We start from the raw sequence: 22,022 nt of genomic DNA, 5'->3' as shown, positions 1-22,022 counted from the left end.
TTATCTGTTCTGTTAAGAGATCATTGCCAACAGCCAGACCAGTGCAAACCCCTTACTAGGCATATCAGTCTAGGTGCTGCTGTGCGCAGACTGCATTATTGGGCCCATATTCTACTTTATCATCGTACAACACAAGCTCGCAGCTGATCTTCTATCTCCAAATACATGTGAAAACTGACTGGCAATTTGCTAAAGAAGCCGGCTCATCTCAATCTCAGCAAACACATTCATCACATTGCTCCACGAGAGCCGGCATGGACCCGATGGGCCAAATGGTCTCCTTCAGTGCCGTAAATGACTCAATGACTCTATAGCATTCATCATGAACAAAAAGAACCCAGATACAGTTTTTACCAGAAGTCCTACATTGTAACCAACAGAAACCAAAATCCATTGGTTCACTTTTCATTAACAGGAGGGTTTTATTCTTTCAGGGTGAAATTGCACCACCTGATACTACCTTCCACATATGTTAACACGCTCATATTTTAATATCATGCAGTGTGATTTGATCTCATTTGAATCATTTTATGTAAAAGAATACATTACCTTCTATATTAAAACTGTAGGAAAAAAATCTACAGGAGAGAATGGAAATTTTTTAGTCTCCACAACACATCCAGTGTGGTATACCAAACTTAAAGCAGGATTGGGTGGCATGATGCCACTTTCCATTAGAAATTCCCTGTACTGTACTAGGATTGGTTACTCACCAATATCTCCCCCACCCCCAAAATGAATTTAAAGTCCATACAGAGAGGAAGATAATATGTTTTAGAAAGAGCAGATATTTACAGTCTTTTAACAAAATGCCATTCGAGAAATACCAAAATGAGATCATTTAGAACAAATTATAATTCAAAATAAATCGTAAGCTAGACTTCGGTAGATCAATTAAATAACAAATGAACTCAGCTGATTTTAACTGGAATGCACCAGTTTAAATGTTAACTTAGGGATAGTTTGAACAGCCAGCACATGCAAACCTGTGGTTTCCTTTTAATGACAGCTTCCTGTTACTGCTGTTGAACTTTTTAAGATGCCCAAGTCAGGCATTTTGCAGTTAGAATAATTTTGAGACTGCTTCTCAGAAACACCATGATAAAAACAGTTGTCATTTACTTGCTGATTGTGACTGGTAAGTCCATCATTCTTACTGTGGCGAACATTATTTAAAGTAGCAGAGGAGTCATTTAGTACAAAAGTGAAAAACTATTCAGTGAAACCAGTCAGAACAAAACTGAATTCAGGAGCATGTCATAGACAAAAATTAATAAACATAAATCTGTTTTCAAGCTAAGATATGGTTTGCATTACAAAGGCTTTTGTAACTGTACTAGGACCACTCTAAAATCTTTGGAAACTACACAGCAAGTGTGCGATTAAGAGGCATGTTTATATGGTTTCTCTAAAGGGGGATTAGTCTGTGTGGAGCAAGAGATACGAGTAAATGTAAGTGTGCCATGATATTATTAACAAATGTTATAATCAGGGCCTGGTGTATTAACTTTATTTGCCATGAATTCCTAAGCTCTAAGAAAAATCCTTCAGAATTTGAAGGCTTGATTATTTTGTAAGTTTTGATTACCCAGTAGCATTAATGTGATCTGTGACTTACACTGTAAATTACGTCGTTTTGTGTACCAGTCTTCCCGTTGTAAACTGAATCCAAAATTTCCTGGAAAAGTAATTTCAATGAGCAGATCAATAAGCATGACTTGAAGTCATAGAATTCTGAATTTTAAATGTTTTCACTATACTGAAATTGTTTGAGTTATGAATATATTCAGCTGTTGTATTCCATTTTCAGGAACATTCTAAATTATAGATGTTTTAACCATCTATTTAGAGTATGACATTAGTCATTTAAGCTACCTAAACAACAGGGGGAAAAAGTTGGACCCTCTTTCACCCATTTCTTGGCCAGAAAATGGGGTCTCAATGATCCAGTTTGGCAGAGGTATGTCCTGTTTCTATCCCAAGGGCACCTAAAATATATCTGATGCCGTATTAGCTCAGGCAATATTCAGGCAACCCTGATTGCCACTTTACAGACATTGGTCCTCTTGAATATGCCAATGAGGGGCCTATTGCCTGTTTAAGGACCCCTCTTTGAAATTGGTCAGCAACTGAGTGGAACGTTTTGGTTACGTCTGCTTTCAAACAAGACTCTTCATAGTTTCCTACTACAATTCATTCTTTCTCAGGATGCCAAAATTGTGGAACTGCTCACCTCCCTCAGCTTTCTCTTTCCAAGTTTTACAAGCCTTTAAACCTCAAAATTGGAGCCATCTAACTACTACTGAATGATTGAGTTTGTCATCTTCACAATTTTTTTAAAATCTTGCTAATGTCCTGGACTATGATCCTGAGCTTGTCACCTAGATTTCTTAATAAATTAATTTCTTTTATTTTTTCTTTTGGGCCTCCTTATCTCGAGAGACAATGGGTATGCGCCTGGAGGTGGTCAGTGATTTGTGAAGCAGTGCCTGGAGTGGCTATAAAGGCCAATTCTGGAGTGACAGGCTCTTCCACAGGTGCTGCAGAGAAATTTGTTTGTCGGGGCTGTTGCACAGTTGGCTCTCCCCTTGCGCCTCTGTCTTTTTTCCTGCCAACTACTAAGCCTCTTCGACTCGCCACAATTTAGCCCTGTCTTTATGGCTGCCCGCCAGCTCTGGCGAATGCTGGCAACTGACTCCCACGACTTGTGATCAATGTCACACGATTTCATGTCGCGTTTGCAGACGTCTTTATATTGCCTAATTATCATGACTATATACAAGTAAAACAAACTTTATGCAGTGTTTAGTGTGCACCAATAAATATGTATTTGTGGATTCATATGGTCATATACATGTATATGTCTGTTTCATGAAACAGACATATAGATAGCCTTTCTATTTAGTGCATGTTAGGATGTGCACTGCTATGTTTTATGTATGGTGTGTGTTTCTACAATATGCTCCTTTTTAAATCAATAACTGTTAACTCGCAACTCCACATTCATGACAATCAACCTCATTGAACAATGTAAGAAAACAAATTAAGCACATTTTGAGACCAAACCTCATTTAAGGGAGCATACCATCAAAAAGTAATATGGTGTTAATTTGCCTGTCTCAAAAATGTGAAGAAAACAAATCAAGGACATACCAGATTTATTTTATCCCATAATCCTTGATTTTAATTGGTTCCTAAAAGTTACCAGTTGAAAGGAATTTACAGTACAGGTGTGTTGTTCTTTTTCACGTTTGACTGTTTTCTGCATGCATAGGTTTGTGCATGTATGTCTGTATATGTTCATACCCAAATAATAGCCAATACTAAAGTATAAAACTAAGGGAATGTTATTTGTCTGTATCTTTCAGATGAGCAGTTAAATAGTGGTCTCATCTGTATATTCCAGTGTTTCAGGTGGACATCAAACATAAGAAAATAGGAATTACTGGAGGAAAAAGACCAAAGTCTATCTCGTTTGCCTTCTACCATTCTGGTAGCAGCATGATATAACTATAATGAAGTTGTTGACTAATAATCCATCGCTATCAATTAGTCTACACCAGACTCAGAAATAAGGGGAGGAAAACCCCAATGGTGGAGAGCTTGGGGAACAAGAGGTCCAAAGTCACTGTTCCTCCTGTTACGACCAACCACTCAAGACAATGATTCTGATTGTGGTGAGAAAAACACACGGTCAATTCAGTCCCATCCCTCCATAGATCGCCTAACATATCACTTTAAACTTTCCAAATTAAAGAAAGTCACAGCCAAATTGAACCATCTATTAACCCCCCCAATGAGGCAAACCAAACCTGGTATCTTATCAACAAATTAACTGTTTATTAGAGAAAACTAAATACTTAAACACTACTAAGATATAAACAACATTTTTTTTTTAAAGTAACAAAGTCCTTGCAGATTTACACTCCTGCCGAAGTGGAATCAATGTGGAACAGTCCAAGGTTGCTTGAAGTCCTTGCAGCCGGCCGATAGGAAAAAAAAAGGTTCTTCAACAATTGGACAGTCAGGAGTTTATTTCAGAAGTTGAAGTGATGCTCTTCTTTTCCAGCGCTGAATTCAGCAATTACAGTTCAGTAGCTAAAGTAATTGGTTATTTTCTTTCAAGAAATTAATCTGGCTTGACTTTTCAGAATTCTGAGAGTATAATAAATAGGGTTTAAACAGACAGAGGGAGAGCTCTCCCATTTCCTTCAGTATATGCTGGCAGACAGCCTGTGTGTCTCTGTCTCAACTATCTCTGCAAAAGCCAATTTTTCAACTAGTTTCAAAATTAAATGGCAACTTTGTATATCCTGTCCTTGGTCTCCAAATGGCTGTATCCAGGCAACCAAGATACACTTTCTCTAACTCCTGAGGCTTGCTTGTTCTTAAAGCAGTAATGATCCTTTGCTGTCTTAATGCATTTCATTACAATGCAAAAAGAAAGTAAATGGAAAAAAAACTAACTTTTTTTCACATTTACAGATATACTTTTCTAAAATGTTAAGATTACAGCAACAAGTTCCACCAGAACATTTTAGGCTTTAAATTTTCAAAAAGTTGTCCAAATTAACCCATTTCAAATTTCCAAGCATAGTCTTCCAGTTGTTTCGTGTTTTCCTTCCAAGTGTCACTATTGTCCTTCACCTCAGCCAGGTGAACTGCCCAGCTAGGAGCACTGACCACTACTGGGTTTACTATTCTCCGAGAAGTTTCTTGAGTACCCCTTAACCTGTGTGGCATCACTTGATACTGGAAAACCCTGTTCGGTGTAATAGAAGCTGATTTTCTTTTACCCTGGGGTGTCAAAGGAGTTTGACAGGATTCCTCCGACAAATTTGTCTCTTTAAGACACATGGTGTTGCCCACTCTGTCCATACAGTCCTTTAAATGAGAATCTGGGGAGGAGTCTGTCTTCTGTACCGTAGTGACTTTTGTGAATCCTTGTTCACCGCTTTTCAATTATAAGGCAAAGCAACCAGCACAAACATGTTTTCTTAGGTTTAAAGAAGAGGAGTTGAAATTTATTAAACTTTAAACTCTAATACGGTTGATGCCGACAGATACATGACACATCCACCCTAGCATGCATACGCGATACACAAATGCAAATAGGGACAGAAAAGAGCAGAAGAAAAATAAAGTGGAAAAGTTTGAGGCAATATCTGAAGAGTTTTTGTTATGGTTCCTTTGAGCTTACTGTAGAGTCCTTGATTGTAGGTAGCTCTTGCTTTTCGTTGGGGCCCAGTATTCTTCTTGAACCTTGTTCGCTGTAGGACACTTTTCTTTCTTGGGGTTCATGTGTCTTCAGTAGATTCAGAGGCTTGTGAGAAACAGATGGAAGCAGACAGGAGAGATCTTTTCAGTCCAGGAGCAAACAGTCCTTCTGAGTTCAAACTCTCTGTGACCAGTTCAAAAGAAAACCTTGGAACAAACAGTTAGTCATGTGACCAGCTGGTCTAACCAGTCCTGGCCCTTGTGGATTGTACCCTCCTTAGCAGGCCCTGGAATGCGCTTCCTCACCTTCGATGTCTATTAGTATGTAAAGGTTTTTTCCAGCCACGGCTGATCTGTTTAACAAGCCATTTCCTTGCTCCAACAACAGTTAAAAATCAATGTTCATGACAAAATTAATGTGCCTCATTCTTGGCAGGTAGGGGCCTAGCATGACAATAATCTATACAAAATCAGGTTGATCCATTAGGTTTAGCTACTAGAACTACTGGCGAACCCTACTTTGACTAGGTTCAATCAAATTGTTTCCAGAATGTACTGGATCTCTGCTTTCACTTGGGCCTGTTTGTCTGGACTCAAGCAGTAAGAATGTTGTTTTAAAGGAACAGTTCCCCCTATATGCACATCATGGCTTATCTCTACAAACCCTTTTAAATGTTGTGAAAAACCTGGTTAAATCTTCACGTTGTTTTACCTCTAAGTGCAAAAGCATATTGTCTAATTTTCCTAGCCAGTCTGTATTTGCTCATCTGACAGTTGGAGGGTTCAATCTGAGAATTTCCTCAGTCTATTTCTGCCTCATCCTCACTATCCTTTTCTTCCTGAACAGTCCCAAGTACCTGACACACCTATACTGGCTTATCCTCATCCCTGTGGTAATATTGTTTGAGTCTATTAATGTGACAAACCCAGTTCTTCTTCCGGCAATCAGGGGCTTCAATCAAATAATCTACCTTCCCCACTCTTTTGATTACTCTATATGGGACACTGAACCATGCTTTTAATGGTTCTCCCTGTAATGGTAACAACAATAATACTTCATCCCCGGGTTTTATGGTAGGTTGTGGTTTTCCCACCATTTGACAGGTGTGGCATGTCCTACAAAATTGTCTCACATCCTTTGTAAGACCTGGCAGTAATAATGTTGGCTTATGCGTGATTTGGTCTTCCGAATTCTTTTATGTCCTGAGAAAGGAATGTTGTGTGATAGCCTTCGTAATCCTTGGCGATACTTAGGTGGCACCACTATTTGTTCAGCCACTGTCCAGTCTTCGTTGGCAGGTCTATGAGGCAGTATCCATTTCCTCCTCAAAACATCGTTTGCCATATAATAGCCTTCCGGAACTCCTTTCGCCTTAGCTTCTGACAGAGCCATCTGTGCTATTCGGTATATATCTGGATCAGCTTGCTGTGCTGCAATGATAGACGAACTGTTAAATGTCTCATTTGAATTATCTAAATCCCCAAATAAGGTTTCAGATACTTGGATATCAATTTGTGGTGCCCTTTTTACCTCTGACAATGGATCCTGTTTAGCCATTGCTTGGGTGACTGCACGCACAGGAAATATTCCCAGAACATGTTCCTGTAATTGCTCCGTTTCCTTAATTTCACTTGGTTCCTCTGTAACTAAAAGAGAAACTGATACTTCTGATCCAGCCAAATCATTTCCTAGGAGTAGATCAATTCCCTTTACTGGCAAACTGTAGGCAATACCTACAGTTACTATCCCAGATAATAAGTCACTCTCTAGGTATACTTTATACAAAGGTACGGGTATATACTCCCCGCAAATTCCATTTACTAAAACTTTAGCGTTCAAGGTGCTCTTTGGTGGAAACCTTATATCTTTTCCCAGCAAGAGTGTTTGGGTTGCTCCTGTGTCCAAGTATAATGATAGGTTTTCCTGCTTCACTTACAGGATACGGAGTTATTCTCCCCTTTGACAAAAATTCATTATAACTCTCAGGTATTTTATTCTTAACCTCTACACTCCTTTTAGTTTTAGTATCTGGTTTCACAGTTGTTATTAAAGCTATAGCCTGGTCTGCTATACTCTCAGTCAGAGTCTTTTCTTTTGCACTAACTTTGCATACTCCAACAAATCCTTTGGGTTTTGCGTGCAATTTCCAGTACTTTGAACGAAGATGACCCGTTCTGTGGCAATGATAACACTTTGGCTTAGGCACCTCACTTCTACCCTCAGCACCTTCCTTTCTGACCTGAGATGATCCTGGGGCATTCCCAGCTGTTCCTTTTTGTCCCCGGCTACTTGCCTTACTTTCACTTTCCCACTTTCTATCCTTCTCGGGTTTATGGGGGTGACGGACAAAATAGATTGGCTTATTCACAAGTTCAAATTCATCAGCAATCTCTGCTGCTTGCCTAGCATTCAAGACTTTCAGGTTATTTTTTTTTATTTAGAGATACAGCACTGAAACAGGCCCTTCGACCCACCGAGTCTGTGCCGACCAACAACCACCCATTTATACTAACCCTACAGTAATCCCATATTCCCTACCGCCTACCTACACTAGGGGCAATTTACAACGGCCAATTTACCTATCACCTGCAAGTCTTTGGCTGTGGGAGGAAACCGGAGCACCCGGCGAAAACCCACGCGGTCACAGGGAGAACTTGCAAACTCCACACAGGCAGTACCCAGAATCGAACCCGGGTCCCTGGAGCTGTGAGGCTGCAGTGCTAACCACTGCGCCACTGTGCCGCCCATTAATATGAGTTCTCACTACTGAAGGAATGGAGTTTTTAAACTCTTCTCAGAGAATCAATTCTCTAAGGTTCTCAGATGTGGTTTCTATCTTTCATGCCCATATCCACTGGTCAAAAGTAATTTGCTTCGCCCTCTCAAATTCTAAATATGTCTGCCCAGCCAATCTCTGTAAGTTCCTAAACTTCTGACAGTTTTAAAGACCCACCGCATACTTCCCAAAGAAACCCACCAGGATCATAACACTCCCGAGCAAGCATTTCTCACCCAAGAAACCAGGCCCAATCTTGCTCCCTGGTTGCTTAAAGGACTCATATCATCTTCTAAATAGAATCTTAAAGATTCAAAAGAGATCAACAAGTTGATCTCTCAATCAACACCACTAAAAACAGCATTGTTTATTGGCTATTACTGGCGCAGAATGATTGCAGTGGCTGAATGTCAAGATAATTAATTGTGTTTTGATACAATAAGGTGCTACATAAATGCAAGTACTATTATTGTATGAAGTATGATGTAGAAACATAGGGCTAAATTTTACGCCGCCCCAGCGGGTTGGATGGTGGGGTGGGGGCAATGTAAAATTGAGCGGCAGGCTCCAGGAGGCCTAACCCCCGCGCTTCCACCTCCGGACAAGTTTACAGCATCGGGCGGGGGGTGGGAAACGGCCCGCCCACCCGAGGTCAATCAAAGCCTTTAAGTGGCCACTTAACGGCTACGTTAGGGCCCTCGCCTGCCTCCACGGGTATTTTAACCATGGCAAGCGGGCGTGCTGGGCGCGTGAAAGGCCGGCCAGCGATAACTGCCGTCCTTCCCGTGCCCCGGGAGGGGGGTGGGGGGGGTGCCATGGTAATCAGACACAGGGTTCCCGATTGAGGGCCGCCCCCGCCTCCCGAACACACCCCCAGGACCCAAGACGCCCCCTCCCCCCAAACGACCACTCTAGCCTCACCAGGGAAGGACCGATCCTCCTGGTGAGGCAACCTTAACTTAACTTCCCTCCAGGCTCCTTGGCCGACAGCTCACGGAGACGGGACCTCCTTCCTCAAGTGGGTGGAAGTCCCACCTCGGGACAATTAAAGCTTGGGGACCCGTAAAATATGGGACGGATCCCCGGGCTAGGCGGAAGAGGGTTCGCCACCGACTTTCATGTCTGTGGCGAATTCCCGTCCGCGAAAGGTAAAATGCAGCCCATAGAAACATAGAAAATAGGAGTAGGAGTAGGCTATTCGGCCCTTCGAGCCTGCTCTGCCATTCATTATGATCATGGGTAATCATCCAACTCAGTAACCTGTTCCCATTCTCCCCCATATCCTTTGAGCCCTTTCGATCCAAGAGCTATATGTAACTCCTTGAAAATATACAATGTTTTGGCCTCAACTGCTTTCTGTGGTAGCGAATTCCACAGGCTCACCACTCTCTGGGTGAAGAAATTTCTCCTCATCTCAGTCCTGAAAGGTTTACCCGTATCCTTAGACTATGACCCCCTGGTTCTGAACACCGCCACCATCGGGAACATCCTTCCTGCATCTACCCTGCCAAGACCTGATCAAATTTTATAGGTTTCTATGAGATCCCCCTTCACTCTTCTGAACTCCAGTGAATATAATCCTAACCGACTCAATCTCTCCTCGTACGTCAGTCCCGCCATCCCAGGAATCAGTCTGGTAAACCTTCGCTGCACTCCCTCTATAGCAAGAACATCCTTCCCCAAATAAGGAGACCAAAACTGCACACAATATTCCAGGTTTGGCCTCACCAAGGCCCTGTATAATTGCAGCAAGACATCCCTGCTCCTGTACTTGAATCCTCTCACTTTGAAGGCCAACATACCATTTGCCTTTTTTTACCCACTGTTGCATCTGCATGCTTACCTTCAGCAACTGTACGGGAACACCCAGGTCTCGTTGCACATTCCCCTCTCTCAGTTTATAGTCGTTCAGATAATAATCTGCTTTCCTGTCTTTGCTACCAAAGTGGCCTCCTCCTGAAGTCCCCAAAATCACAGATGCCAGACTTCAGCCAATTCGATTCACTCCGTGTGATATCAAGAACGACTGAAGGTACTGGATACTGCAAAAGCTATGGGCCCTGACAATATTCCGGCAATAGTACTGAAGACCTCTGCTCCAGAACTTGCTGCGCCCCTAGCCAAGCTGTTCCAGTACAACTACAACACTGGCATCTACCCTGCAATGTGGAAAATTGCCCAGGTATGTCCTGTACACAAAAAGCAGGACAAGTCCAACCCGGCCAATTACCACCCCATCAGCCTACTCTCAATCATCAGTCAAGTGATGCAAGGTGTCATCAACAGTGCCATCAAGTGGTACTTGCTCAGCAATAACCTGCTCAGTGACGCTTAGTTTGGGTTCCGCCAGGGCCACTCAGCTCCTGACCTCATTACAGCCTTGGTTCAAACATGGACAAAAGGGCTGAACTCAAGAGGTGAAGTGAGAGTGACTGTCCTTGACATCAAGGCAGCATTTGACCGAGTATGGCATCAAGGAGCCCTAGCAAAACTGAGGTCAATGGGAATTAGGGGGGAAACCCTCCGCTGGTTGGAGTCATATCTAACACAAAAGAAGATGGTTGTGGTTGTTGGAGGTCAACCATCTCAGCTCCAGGACGTAACTGCAGGTGTTCCTCAGGATAGTGTCCTAGGCCCAGCCATCTTCAGCTGCTTTATCAATGACCTTCCTTCAATCGTAAGGTCAGAAGTGGGGATGTTCACTGATGATTGCACAATGTTCAGCACCATTCGTGACTCCTCAGATACTGAAGCAGTCCGTGTCGAAATGCAGCAAGACCCGGACAATATCCAGGCTTGGGCTGATAAGTGGCAAGTAACATTCGCGCCACACAAGTGCCAGGCAATGACCATCTCCAACAAGAGAGGATCTAACCATCTCCCCTTGACATTCAACAGCATTACCATCGCTGAATCCCCCACTATCAACATCCTAGGGGAATCCCCCACTATCAACATTGACCAGAAACTGAACTGGAGTAGCCATATAAATACCATGGCTACAAGAGCAGGTCAGTAGCTAGGAATCCTGAGGCAAGAAACTCACCTCCTGACTCCCCAAAGCTTGTTCACCATCTACAAAGCACAAGTCAGGAGTGTGATGGAATACTCTCCACTTGCCTGGATGGGTGCAGCTCCAACCAATCTCAAGAAGCTCGACACCATCCAGGACAAAGCAGCCCGCTTGATTGGCACCCCATCTACAAACATTTACTCCCTCCACCACCGACGCACAGTGGCAGCAGTGTGTACCATCTACAAGATGCACAGCAGCAATGCACCAAGTCTCCTTGGACAGCACCTTCCAAACCCGCGACCTCTACCAACTAGAAGGACAAGGGCAGCAAATACATGGGAACACCACCACCTGCAAGTTCCCCTCCAAGTCACACACCATCCTGACTTGGAACTATATCGCCGTTCCTTCACTGTCGCTGGGTCAAAATCCTGGAACTCCCTTCCTAACAGCACTGTGGGTGTACCTACCCCAAATGGACTGCAGTGGTTCAAGAAGGCAGCTCACCATCACCTTCTCAAGGGCAATTAGGGATGGGCAATAAATGCTGGCCTGGCCAGCGTCGCCCACATCCCATTATACTGCATCTGTCTTGCATTTGTCCACTCACTCAACTTGTCCAAATCACCCTGAAGTCTCTCTGCATCCTCCTCACAACTCACCCTCCCACCCAGTTTTGTGTCATCTGCAAATTTGGAGATATTACATTTAGTTTCCTCATCTAAATCATTAATATATGTTGTGAATAGCTGGGGTCCTAGCACCAATCCCTACGGTACCCCACTAGTCACTGCCTGCCATTCGGAAAAATACCTGTTTATTCCTACTCGTTGTTTCATGTCTGCCAACCAATTTTCTATCCATCGCAATACAGTATCCCCAGTCCCATGCGCTTTAATTTTACATGCTAATCTCTGATGTGTTACTTTGTCGAAAGCCTTCTGAAAGTCCAAATAAACTACATCCACTGGCTCCCCTTCATCAACTCTATGAGTTACATCCTTGAAGAATTCTAGTAGATTTGTCAAGCATGATTTCCCTTTCGTAAATCCATGCTGACTCTGTCCGATTCTACCACTGTTCTCCAAGTGCTCTGCTATAAAATCTTTGATAATGGACTCTAGAATTTTCCCCACTACCGACGATAGGCTGACTGGTCTATCATTCCCTGTTTTCTCTCTACCTCCCTTTTTAAATAGTAGGGTTACATTAACTATCCTCTAATCTGTAGGAACTGCTCCAGAGTCTATAGAATTTTGGAAGATGAACACCAATGCATCCATTATTTCTAGGGCCACTTCCTTAAGTACTCTGTGATGTAGATTATCAGGCCCTGGGGATTTATCGGCCTTCAATCTCATCAATTCCCCCAACATTTTCTCTACTAATACTAATTTCCTTCAGTTCCTCCCTCTCACTAAACCCTGTGTTCCCCAACATTTCTGGTATGATATTTGTGTCCTCCTTTGTGAAGACAGAACCAAAGTATGCATTTAGTTGGTCAGCCATTTCTTTGTTTGACTATAAGGGACCTACATTTGTCTTCACCAATCTTTTTCTCTTCATATACCTATAGAAACTTTTACAGTCAGTTTTTATGTTCCTGCAAGCTTACTCGCGTACTCTATTTTCCCCTTGGTCCACCTTCGCTGAATTCTAAATTGCTCCCACTCCTCAGGTCTGTTGCTTTTTCTGGCGAATTTGTATGCCTCTTCCTTTGATCTAATGCTATCTCTAATTTCCCTTGTAAGCCATGGTTTGGCAACCTTTCCCGTTTTACTTTTGCACCAGACAGGGATAAACAATTGTTGCAGTTCATCCATGCGCTCTTTGAGTGTTTGCCATTGCCTATCCACCATCATTCCTTTTAGTAACGTTTCCCAATCCATCATAGCCAATTCACGCCTCATACCTTCACAGTTTCCTTTATTAAGATTCAGGACCCTAGTCTCAGAATCAATTACATCACTCTCCATCTTGATGAAGAATTCTATCATATTATGGTCGCTCATTCCCAAGAGGTCTCGCACAACTAACTTGTCAGTTATTCCTCTCTCATTACACAATACCCAGTCTAGGATGGCCTGTTCTCCAGTTGCTTCCTCAATGTATTGGTCCCGAAAACCATCCCGCATACATTCCATGAATTCCTCCTCTACGGTATTGTGACTAATTTGATTTGCCCAATCTATATACAGATTAATGTCACCCATAATTACAGGTGTTCCTTTATCGCATGCGTCTCTAACTTCCTGTTCAATGCTATTCCAACATCACCACTACAGCTTGGGGGTCTACATACAAACCCAACTATCGTTTTTTGCCCCTTAGTGTTTCTCAGCTCTACCCATACAGATTCCACATCGTCAGAGCTAATATCCTTCCTCATTATTACATTAATTTCCTCTTTAACCAGCAATGCAACTCCACCACCTTTTACTCTTTGTCTGTCCTTCCTAAATACTGAATAGCCCTGGATGTTCATTTCCCATCCCTGGTCACCCTGCAGCCATGTCTCCGTAATCCTGACTACATCAGACCCTTTTACATCTATTTATAGGTAAAGTGTCAGATGTCTGCTCAAGATTGAACACTACAGGATATATATTCAACTTGCCACCCAGTGCTGGAAGAATTAGGGTATAAAATGTCTAAAAAGAATGACCAAGATCCAGTAATCCAATAGGCATATACTCTGGGGACACAGGTTCAAATCCCACCACAGCAGATGGAGAAATTTGAATACTGTTTTTTTTCAAAAAGCTAGACTAATGGTGAACATGAAGCCATTGTCAATTGTTGTAAAAACCCATCTGGTTGACTAATATGCTTTAGGGAAGGAAATCTGATGTCCGTTGCTGGTCTGGCCTCCATGTGACTCCAGACCACAGCAATGTGGTTGACTCTGAAATGGCCTAACAAGCAACTCCATTGTCAAAGGCAATTAGGGATGGGCACCAAATGCTGGCTTTGCTAGTGATGCCTGCAATCCATGAAAGAATAATAATAAATAAATGCTGGTCTTGCCAGGGACACCCACACACCAGGAATGATTTTTTTTTTAAATTTGGAGGAATGTCTGATTGTTTTTGTTAACAAATGATTTGGATCTGTTGTTTTCCTTTAAACTGACCTTTTTCTTGGCCCAGTATTTTGGAAAAGTATAATCAGAAAAGAAAAAAATTATTGTTTTATCCATCTTTGACAATAGTCTATATTCTAATCAATTTTAGTGTGGTACTTTAATAATAAAAATCATATCACCATGGGAGGAGTTGGCATAAAAAATTTTAAAATGTTATTTTTTTTCAGAAATCTAACCAGTTTTGAATATATTAGATTTTTAAAAATATTAATTAGTTCATATTTTCATAGAGTTCTTGAAATTATTGGTTTCAATTTATAAACATGTGGCCAATGAGGCCACAATGTAAAGAGTTATCTGTGGCATAACCAGTAGAATTCAGGCTTTATTCAATCAGAACAACTTTGCCACAAGCCGATAATAGTTGAAAAAAAATTAAATAGTGACGCACCGGGGTTCATCAGCATCAAGTGCCAGCTGTAACCATAGCAACTCACACTTAACAACAGGCAGTGAGCTTTCTGTGGCATCAGTATAGCAGACAAAGCATATTGGTACCACACAGCTGACACAATGCAACAATAAAAACATGCTGGCTCTCAGTATCTATACGCATCCTGTCTATCACTAAGACAACCATAGAAAGAATCTATAACACCATAATCCTCTCCATGAAATGCAATACACCATACAGGGCCAAACTCCCATCGTAAAAGTAAGTTTATTTAATGTTTTTAATAAAGTATTATGAAGCTGGAACACATACACTGTAGGTAGAATATTGCAGTGGAAACTGCTATTTATCACGTTGATCACATTCATAAAGGAGATTATTAACAAGACTCCATTAGCCATGAGTTACATTTTTTCCCCTTCAGGATTTATACGTCGGCCTTGTGGATTCCTAGCTTAACTCCAGCACACATTTTTTTGTTTAGTTCCCTTTAGGGGCTCACTTGGTTTCCAGTTCTGATAAAGGGGCTATACCCAAAACTCTAACGTTGCTTTTCTCTTTACAGGTGCTATTGAACCTGCTGTGCAATTCTAGTATTTTGCTTTTATTTCAGATTTTTCAGTTACTAGACTGGTTTACTATGTTCAGGCAAGTGGCTGGTTCCACGGGCTCTTGCTCTTTCCAGGAGCTTCCTTAGTGCCTTGTAAGGGATGCAACTTTGTTCACCCCTTACAATGCAAATAATAGGGCAAAGTCAGTGGCAGTGGCTGTCGATGTTGAGAGCTCCCACTCCTGGACCTAGAAAGGGATCTAGCAATGCAGTGGCAGCTGATATGCCCAGTAATGTGAGGCATACCAGCCACCATAATGGCATATGTGGGCTCCGGTCAGGAGGGCCCAAGCCAGGAAAGTGGCTTGGGCTGCTAATGGATTGAAATAAAAATATTGCTGGTGATTGAACTAGATTGGCCTCCTTAATCAAACCACACTCCCCACGCACCCCATGTGGAGTTTCAGGCAACATGGGACAGGTGGGTACCTGAGATGCACCCAAAGTGGCACTTGTGCTTGCTGCCCCTAGCTAGTGAGGTACTCTCTCACTGGCAATGCAAATTCCAGTAGGATGAGTGCTGGAGGGTGCCATCATGCCACTGGCACATGCAGCATTCTAGTTTCATGCGTTCTGACTCACCGCTAATATCTAAAAAAGAGGCTTGCATGTATATAATGGCTTTCACGATGTCCCAAAGTGCTTTACAGCCAATGAAATAGTTTTGAAGTGCAGTCACTGTTATAAGGTCGGAACCATGAAAGGCACACAGCAAGCTTCCGCAAATAGTAATGTGGTAATGACCAGATAATTATTTTTTGTGTGATGTTGCCGTCCACCTTAGCAGTAGATGGGGCCTTGGTTTAACATCTCATCCAAAACATCAGTACTGCACTGAAGTGTCAGCCTGGATTTTTGTTCTCAACTCGCTGGAGTGGGACTTGGAACCCACAACCTTCTGACTTCAAGGGGAGCATGCTACCAACTCAGTCAAAGCTGACATACCATACATGATTTATCTTTGTGTCTAGATGGTAGTGTCCACATGGCATGAAGTCCCCATATGGCCTCATCGGATATCCGCACGTGTGCAATTTACAGCTGGAATCACAGGAGGTGATTCTTCCCTAACCTTCGCTTTCTGAGGTCAATTACAATTCTGTACCCCAAATGGTCCCTAGCTTTGACCAACTAATTCACCACACAGTGGGTATTGAAATTGGGACATTGTTAGTTGGTATTATCCTTGTACAATGCAGCCGTTGGGAGCACTGACTGATGAGTTATGTGGTCACATTCATTCAAGAAAAAAATACTAGATTCCACAATTTCCAAACTGTTATGGACAGAATTGAGAGAGAACAGAAACCCCAGTTCCCTTCCCTTGCTGTCTGTAATCAGTTTGTTTTTGACAAGGAACATGTGTGTGTTTCTTAACCCCTGAGTGTATGGTAAATTTGAATAACCAGCAGCACACTTTTCATGGATTTAAATAAAGGGGAATATTTTAGTCACCCCAAAAGTCTAACGCTACATCACCCACTCACCACCCACACAAACACACACCCAAGAAAGAAATCTATCAAAGAGGATAGTGCACTTTTACCAATTACAACCAAAGGAATAATTCATAAGTCACATGATTTGGCTCATCCTGGGAAAAAGGCATGTGTTGCAGGCCCAGTGAAGAATGCATTTTCACTCCAGAAATGTAGTTAGGTAGATTCGTAACCGGAGTCATATATTGAAGTTGTTGCAGGATTCTCTTGAACAGGTGGATTTTCAGCAGGTCACCAAGTTAGCTATTTGTAGTCTCATTACTCGGAGGTCAGTTTTCTGTACTGGTGGACTTGAAAAGGAACAGGCTTGGAGATCTTATGATGTTACAGTCTCTAGTTCTTTTAAGGCACAATGGTACTGCTGAATCTGCTTTCTCTGCAGTTTCTCCCTGGTGCTTGGAGTAATAAGATCCATTATCCGTTTTTAGTTTTGGTCATGTGACCGCCTGATCACTACTTCTATGGTCCACCCAGAACGATTTGAAGTTCAAAGCCATTGCTACTAATGGAGATGGCTGGTGGCCATTCACCTCTACTTAAGATTCAACTTTTTTTTACAGCTCTCTTTGTTAAGTTTCCAGCTCAGAGACAGTGATCCTAGGAGTCCTTAGATATTGTGTGTTGGGTACGAACACAAACAATACGAGGTGTGAATTCCACAAATGGTTTTGTCTTGGTATGTCCATTTAAGGGAGGCACTCCATCCATGGTCATTCAATTGCCCTGAGCAGCCATCTTATGCAGCCCTTTTAATGTCCATTGTGGTTCATTTAAAAATAAAATTCAGTTTCAGAAGATTCTATGCTGAATACAGTCCATGTTTAAAGTTATGAATAGGACATGTCTTTACTGGGCATGACACAATCCTATAGTCTCTATAACACCTATAATCCTATATCCTCCCATACTCCCTAAGTGTCAGCCTGGCTCAGTGGCAGCACACTTGCCTGACTGTCACAAGACTATATGTTCAAATCCCAGGACTTGAGAGGACATGATCTTGGCTGAATTTTCAGTAAACTGTTGAAGCTGCTATGTTCTAAACCAAATGAAATACTACAACCCTAGAAACGAAAAACCAGGCCAGCAACCCAGACTTCTTAAGAAGACTACTGATCGTCCCAGACAGATGACAATTGGATCAGGGAGAGTTATCAATCCTCCTATGAGACTGAATCTGTAAAATCAGAGACTGGGGGGGCGGCGGTTTGGTGGAAGAGAGTAGTAGAGAAATCATAAATGTATATGTTTGGAATAATGTTGGATAAAGACTTTGGGGGAGATGTAGTATAAGGTTGTAAAGGGTTAATACTGAAGATAGTGAGAGACCCCACCCATTGTATGAATGATGATGCAACAGTCAGATGAAATAGGCTTGAGAAGAAGAATTTATAGCAGCACGAAGGATGCTAGCTTAGGTGGCTTGCGGAGAGTATATATAGTAACTGTAAATAATAGAGTTGTTAGCCTTTACCGAAGTCTAAGACTTTCTCTAGAATAGCCTACAATGCTACTAATATAAACCCAACAACGCAACAAGAATGAGGTACAATACTCAAGCTAAAGCCGAACCAGAGTTTATAAAGGTTCATCATAACTCCCTTGCTTTTGTACTGTATTTGTAAAGTCCAGGAACCTGTATGCCTTATTAACCACTTTCTCAACCTGACCTGCTACCTTCAATGATTTGTGCACATATACCCCCAGGTCCCTCTGTTTCTGCACCCCCTTTAGAAGTGTACCCTTTAGTTTCTCCTCTCAACTTTGCCGGAAATATGAATTGGTGCGTAGACTAGAAATAACTCACACAGAGATGCTACTTAATCGGCCATGCTGTCTCCCTCCTTTTATTCATATCTACTCCCAACAGAGAGGGCAATATTACAATATAATCAGCTCTTACCATATACAACATATGGCAGAAACCCCGTTTACACAAATAAACAGATGTTACTACAACAGAGCAGGAGTGGCTCTGAAGAAATACATGACCCTACCAGAAAACAGTGATTAGCTTTCAAAAGTAGATCACAAAAGTAGGTCCTGATGATGCGAGAGGTGCTATTTATAAATACAAGTCTTTCTGTTACATCATACTTGCTGTATTTGTAGAACTGTATCTGCTTATTATTATAAAAGCTGTTCCAAAGTGAATTTGTAATATCTTAATTCTCTTTCTTTTCTACCTAGGTGTCCAAACAATAGAACTTAAAACTAGTGGGAATGTAACCGTTGTGAAGGGTGGTTCAGTTACCTTACGATGTGACTCTTCTGATAAAGGTGTCAAGATGGTATTAGTTGAATGGGAGAAATCCAGTAACAAAACAAAACTTGCAGTATACAGCAAACAATCAAATGGTAAAAACCTAAAAAATCAACGAATAACAATGGATGTCGATGGACAACACTCCACAATCACAATCAAAGAAGCTCTCAAATCAGACAAAGGCTGGTATTCCTGCATATTTCATACTTATCCAAATGGAAAACAGGAGGGCAAAATATATTTGGATGTAAGAGGTAAATATAAAGTTTTAGAAAATATCCTACATTCATAAACTACTCTGAATGATATAAACTATTGCAATACCAAAGCTTACAGTATTTTTTTAAGTGATGAACAAAGATTATATGACTGGCTATTTTTTGGGTCAGTTAACTCACAAAAAAGATTTTAAAAAACATGATCTGCATAAGTTGCTTAAATATTCAAATACATTTAGCTTGTCGTCTTCTACTCCGACCTTGTGTGTCCAACAAGATTACAATCACTGGACATTAAGAAACAGATACCCAGACTCTCTATTCTGTGTTTTCACTGGAGGGAACATGTCTCTCTGTGCATACATGTACTGGTGGTGCAGCACAGAAAATAGTTGCATGCTGCAAAAAGGATTGATTTGTTCCTCAGTGTTGTGATTTGGATTCCAAATCTGAAGAGACTCAATTAGCCAAGTTTGATATCCATAAACTGAAATGCACTTAATTTGGGTCATTGCAGGGTCTGGCAGTCCACTCAGTAAAAGCAAAACCTGAAGCCATGAACTCCTTCAGGTAGAAGAGGATGTAATGCTGCTGCCTGGGAGACAGGAATAAGGGGTAGATTCCGAATCCACAGGTATTCTGGGAGAGGGAGGGCACTACACTGGAAGCCATACTCACAGCAGACCTTCATGGAGCAAATTTCATACTCAACCTCATCAAGGAACAATGTGACACTATAAAACAAAATATGACACCTAGTCACATATAGATATATTAGGGAGATGACCAGAAGTTGGGTCAAAGAGTTAGGTTTTAAGGAATGTTTTAAAGGATGTGTCATGCAGACCTCCCACCTGCCAAGAATGAGGCACATTAATTTTGTCATATAAACATTGATTTGAAAACTGTTGAAGTGAAGAAAGGGCTTTTTAAAAAAAAAAATCACCAGGCCCTTGGCTGGAAAGACATTTGCATATTAACAGACAGTGCTTGTGGAGACAAAGGGGTTACTTCCTTTATCCAATTTAACCCACAATGGACTTTGAGCACCAGACATTGAAGATGAGGGAGCTCAAATTTCAGGATGACTGCTGGAATGGCCGAATCCACAAACTGACGTGGTCAGACCAGCTGGTCACGTGACTAGCCTACTTAACAACCTGGTTTTTCTGAATTTGAACTCGGAGACTGCAGTACCCTGGACTGAAGAAGACCTCTCCTGTCTGGCTCTCCCTCTCTTTCTCATGGAACTCCAAATCCACTGAAGACACATGAACCCCAGGAAAGAAAGGTCTCCTACAGCGAACAAGGTTTAAGAAGAGTACTGGACCCCAAAAAAGAGCAAGATCTACCTACAATCAAGGACTCTACAGTGAGCTCAGAGAACCGTAACAAAGACCCTCTTCAGAGATTGCCTCAAACTTTCCACTTTGTTTTTCTTCTGCTCTTTTCTGTCTCTATCTGCATATATCAGGTATGCATGCTGGCGTGGGCATGTCATGTAGCCGTAGGTGTTAACCAAATTAGAGTTTAAGTTTAATAAATTGCAACCTTTCTTCTTTAAACCTAAGAAAACATGTTTGTGCTGGTTTCTTTGCCTTATAATTGAAACGTAGTGAAGAAGGATACACAAAGGGGGAGCTAAAATATGGAGTGTTTAAAATTAAATCTTGTTATGGTAAGACCAAGTGAAGGTTGAGAGGGAACCCTAGACAACTTTTTCACTGGGTCGGAAAAGAAGAGAGAGAAATAGAGAAGCGGCAACAATTAGGGAGGGTATTCCAGAGGTTTGGACTAAGGCAGCTGAAGGCATGGCCATCAATGATCGAGAGATTAAAATCAGGGATGCTGAAGAATCCATAATTAGATGAGCACAGATATCTCGGAGGATTGTGTGGATGGAAGGGATTACAGAGAAAGGAGGAGCAAAGCCATGGAGGGGTGGTAAAACTATGATGAGAATTGTAAAATTGAGGCATTGCTTAACCGGGAGTCGGTATGTCACCGAGCAACGGGGTGATGGGTCAACATGATTTTGTGCAAGTTAGGACATAAGCAGCAGAGTTTTGGATAAATTCAATTTTACGGAGAGTAGAACATGGGAGGTGGGCCAGGAGTGCATTAGCATAGTCAAGGCTAGAGGTAACAAAGTTATAGTTGAGGGTTTCGGCAGCAGATGAGCTGAGGCAGGGCAGAGTTGGGCAATGTTATGGAGGTGGAAATAAGCATTCTTAGTGATGGTGTGGATATGTGATTGGAAACACACCTTGGGGTCAAATATGACACCATGCTGTCAGATGGGAGGGAGTGCACTTCATTCCCTTCATTTACAGATCTCAATATCTTTTCACCCTCTCCTCCAGATATTCCCACCTCTCCATTGCCCACTTGATTCTGCGGGGCCACCCTAGTGATCTCCATCACTGCCTTCTCCATGGCAGTTATGACAGTGAGTTAAGGCACTCCTCCTCATGTGCGCGCTGTCTCCCATGAATTCGGTGCCCTCTTCTCCTGCAAGGACAAAAGAGAGAGAGATAAGGCACTGCTGACCTCTCTCACCAATGCCAGCAGCTCCTTTACATAAGAAACTGCATGTGTCAGTGCTGCCAGGTCCTCAACAGCGCTAGGGCTCTGGACATTGCTAGGATAGGAATAGAGGGATACGGTCCCTGGAAGTGCAGAAGGTTTTAGTTTAGGCAGGCATCAAGATCGGCGCAGGCTTGGAGGGCCGAATAGCCTGTTCCTGTGCTGTACTGTTCTTTGAGTCAGTAAGTACCCTGAGCACATATTTCTCCCATGTTAAGGAGCACCTTGAGCCCTCAGGCTCCTCAGCTGGTGTATCTCCCAGAGGTTGCAAACCTAGAGACCTGTCATCAGGCT

The 22,022-nt window shown here is 42.1% G+C and overlaps 1 protein-coding gene across 1 annotated transcript in view; it reads left to right on the top strand.

Annotated features, from left to right (window-relative positions):
- Positions 1–1,034: 1,034 nt before the first annotated feature.
- The window catches only part of LOC137374455 (T-cell immunoreceptor with Ig and ITIM domains-like), a 52,834-nt gene continuing 31,846 nt past the window's right edge, over positions 1,035–22,022 (top strand). Inside the window, exons 1-2 of the mRNA XM_068040592.1 lie at positions 1,035–1,138; positions 18,849–19,178. Of these exons, the coding sequence (XP_067896693.1) occupies positions 1,099–1,138; positions 18,849–19,178 (370 nt within the window). The 5' untranslated portion in view covers positions 1,035–1,098. The remainder of the gene's footprint in view (positions 1,139–18,848; positions 19,179–22,022) is intronic.

This window comes from Heterodontus francisci, chromosome 10 (assembly GCF_036365525.1).
Source record: "Heterodontus francisci isolate sHetFra1 chromosome 10, sHetFra1.hap1, whole genome shotgun sequence".
Classification (NCBI taxonomy): Eukaryota; Metazoa; Chordata; class Chondrichthyes; order Heterodontiformes; family Heterodontidae; genus Heterodontus; species Heterodontus francisci.
Note: the sequence above shows the minus strand (reverse complement) of the source record. Positions and strands in the feature narration are given on the sequence as shown.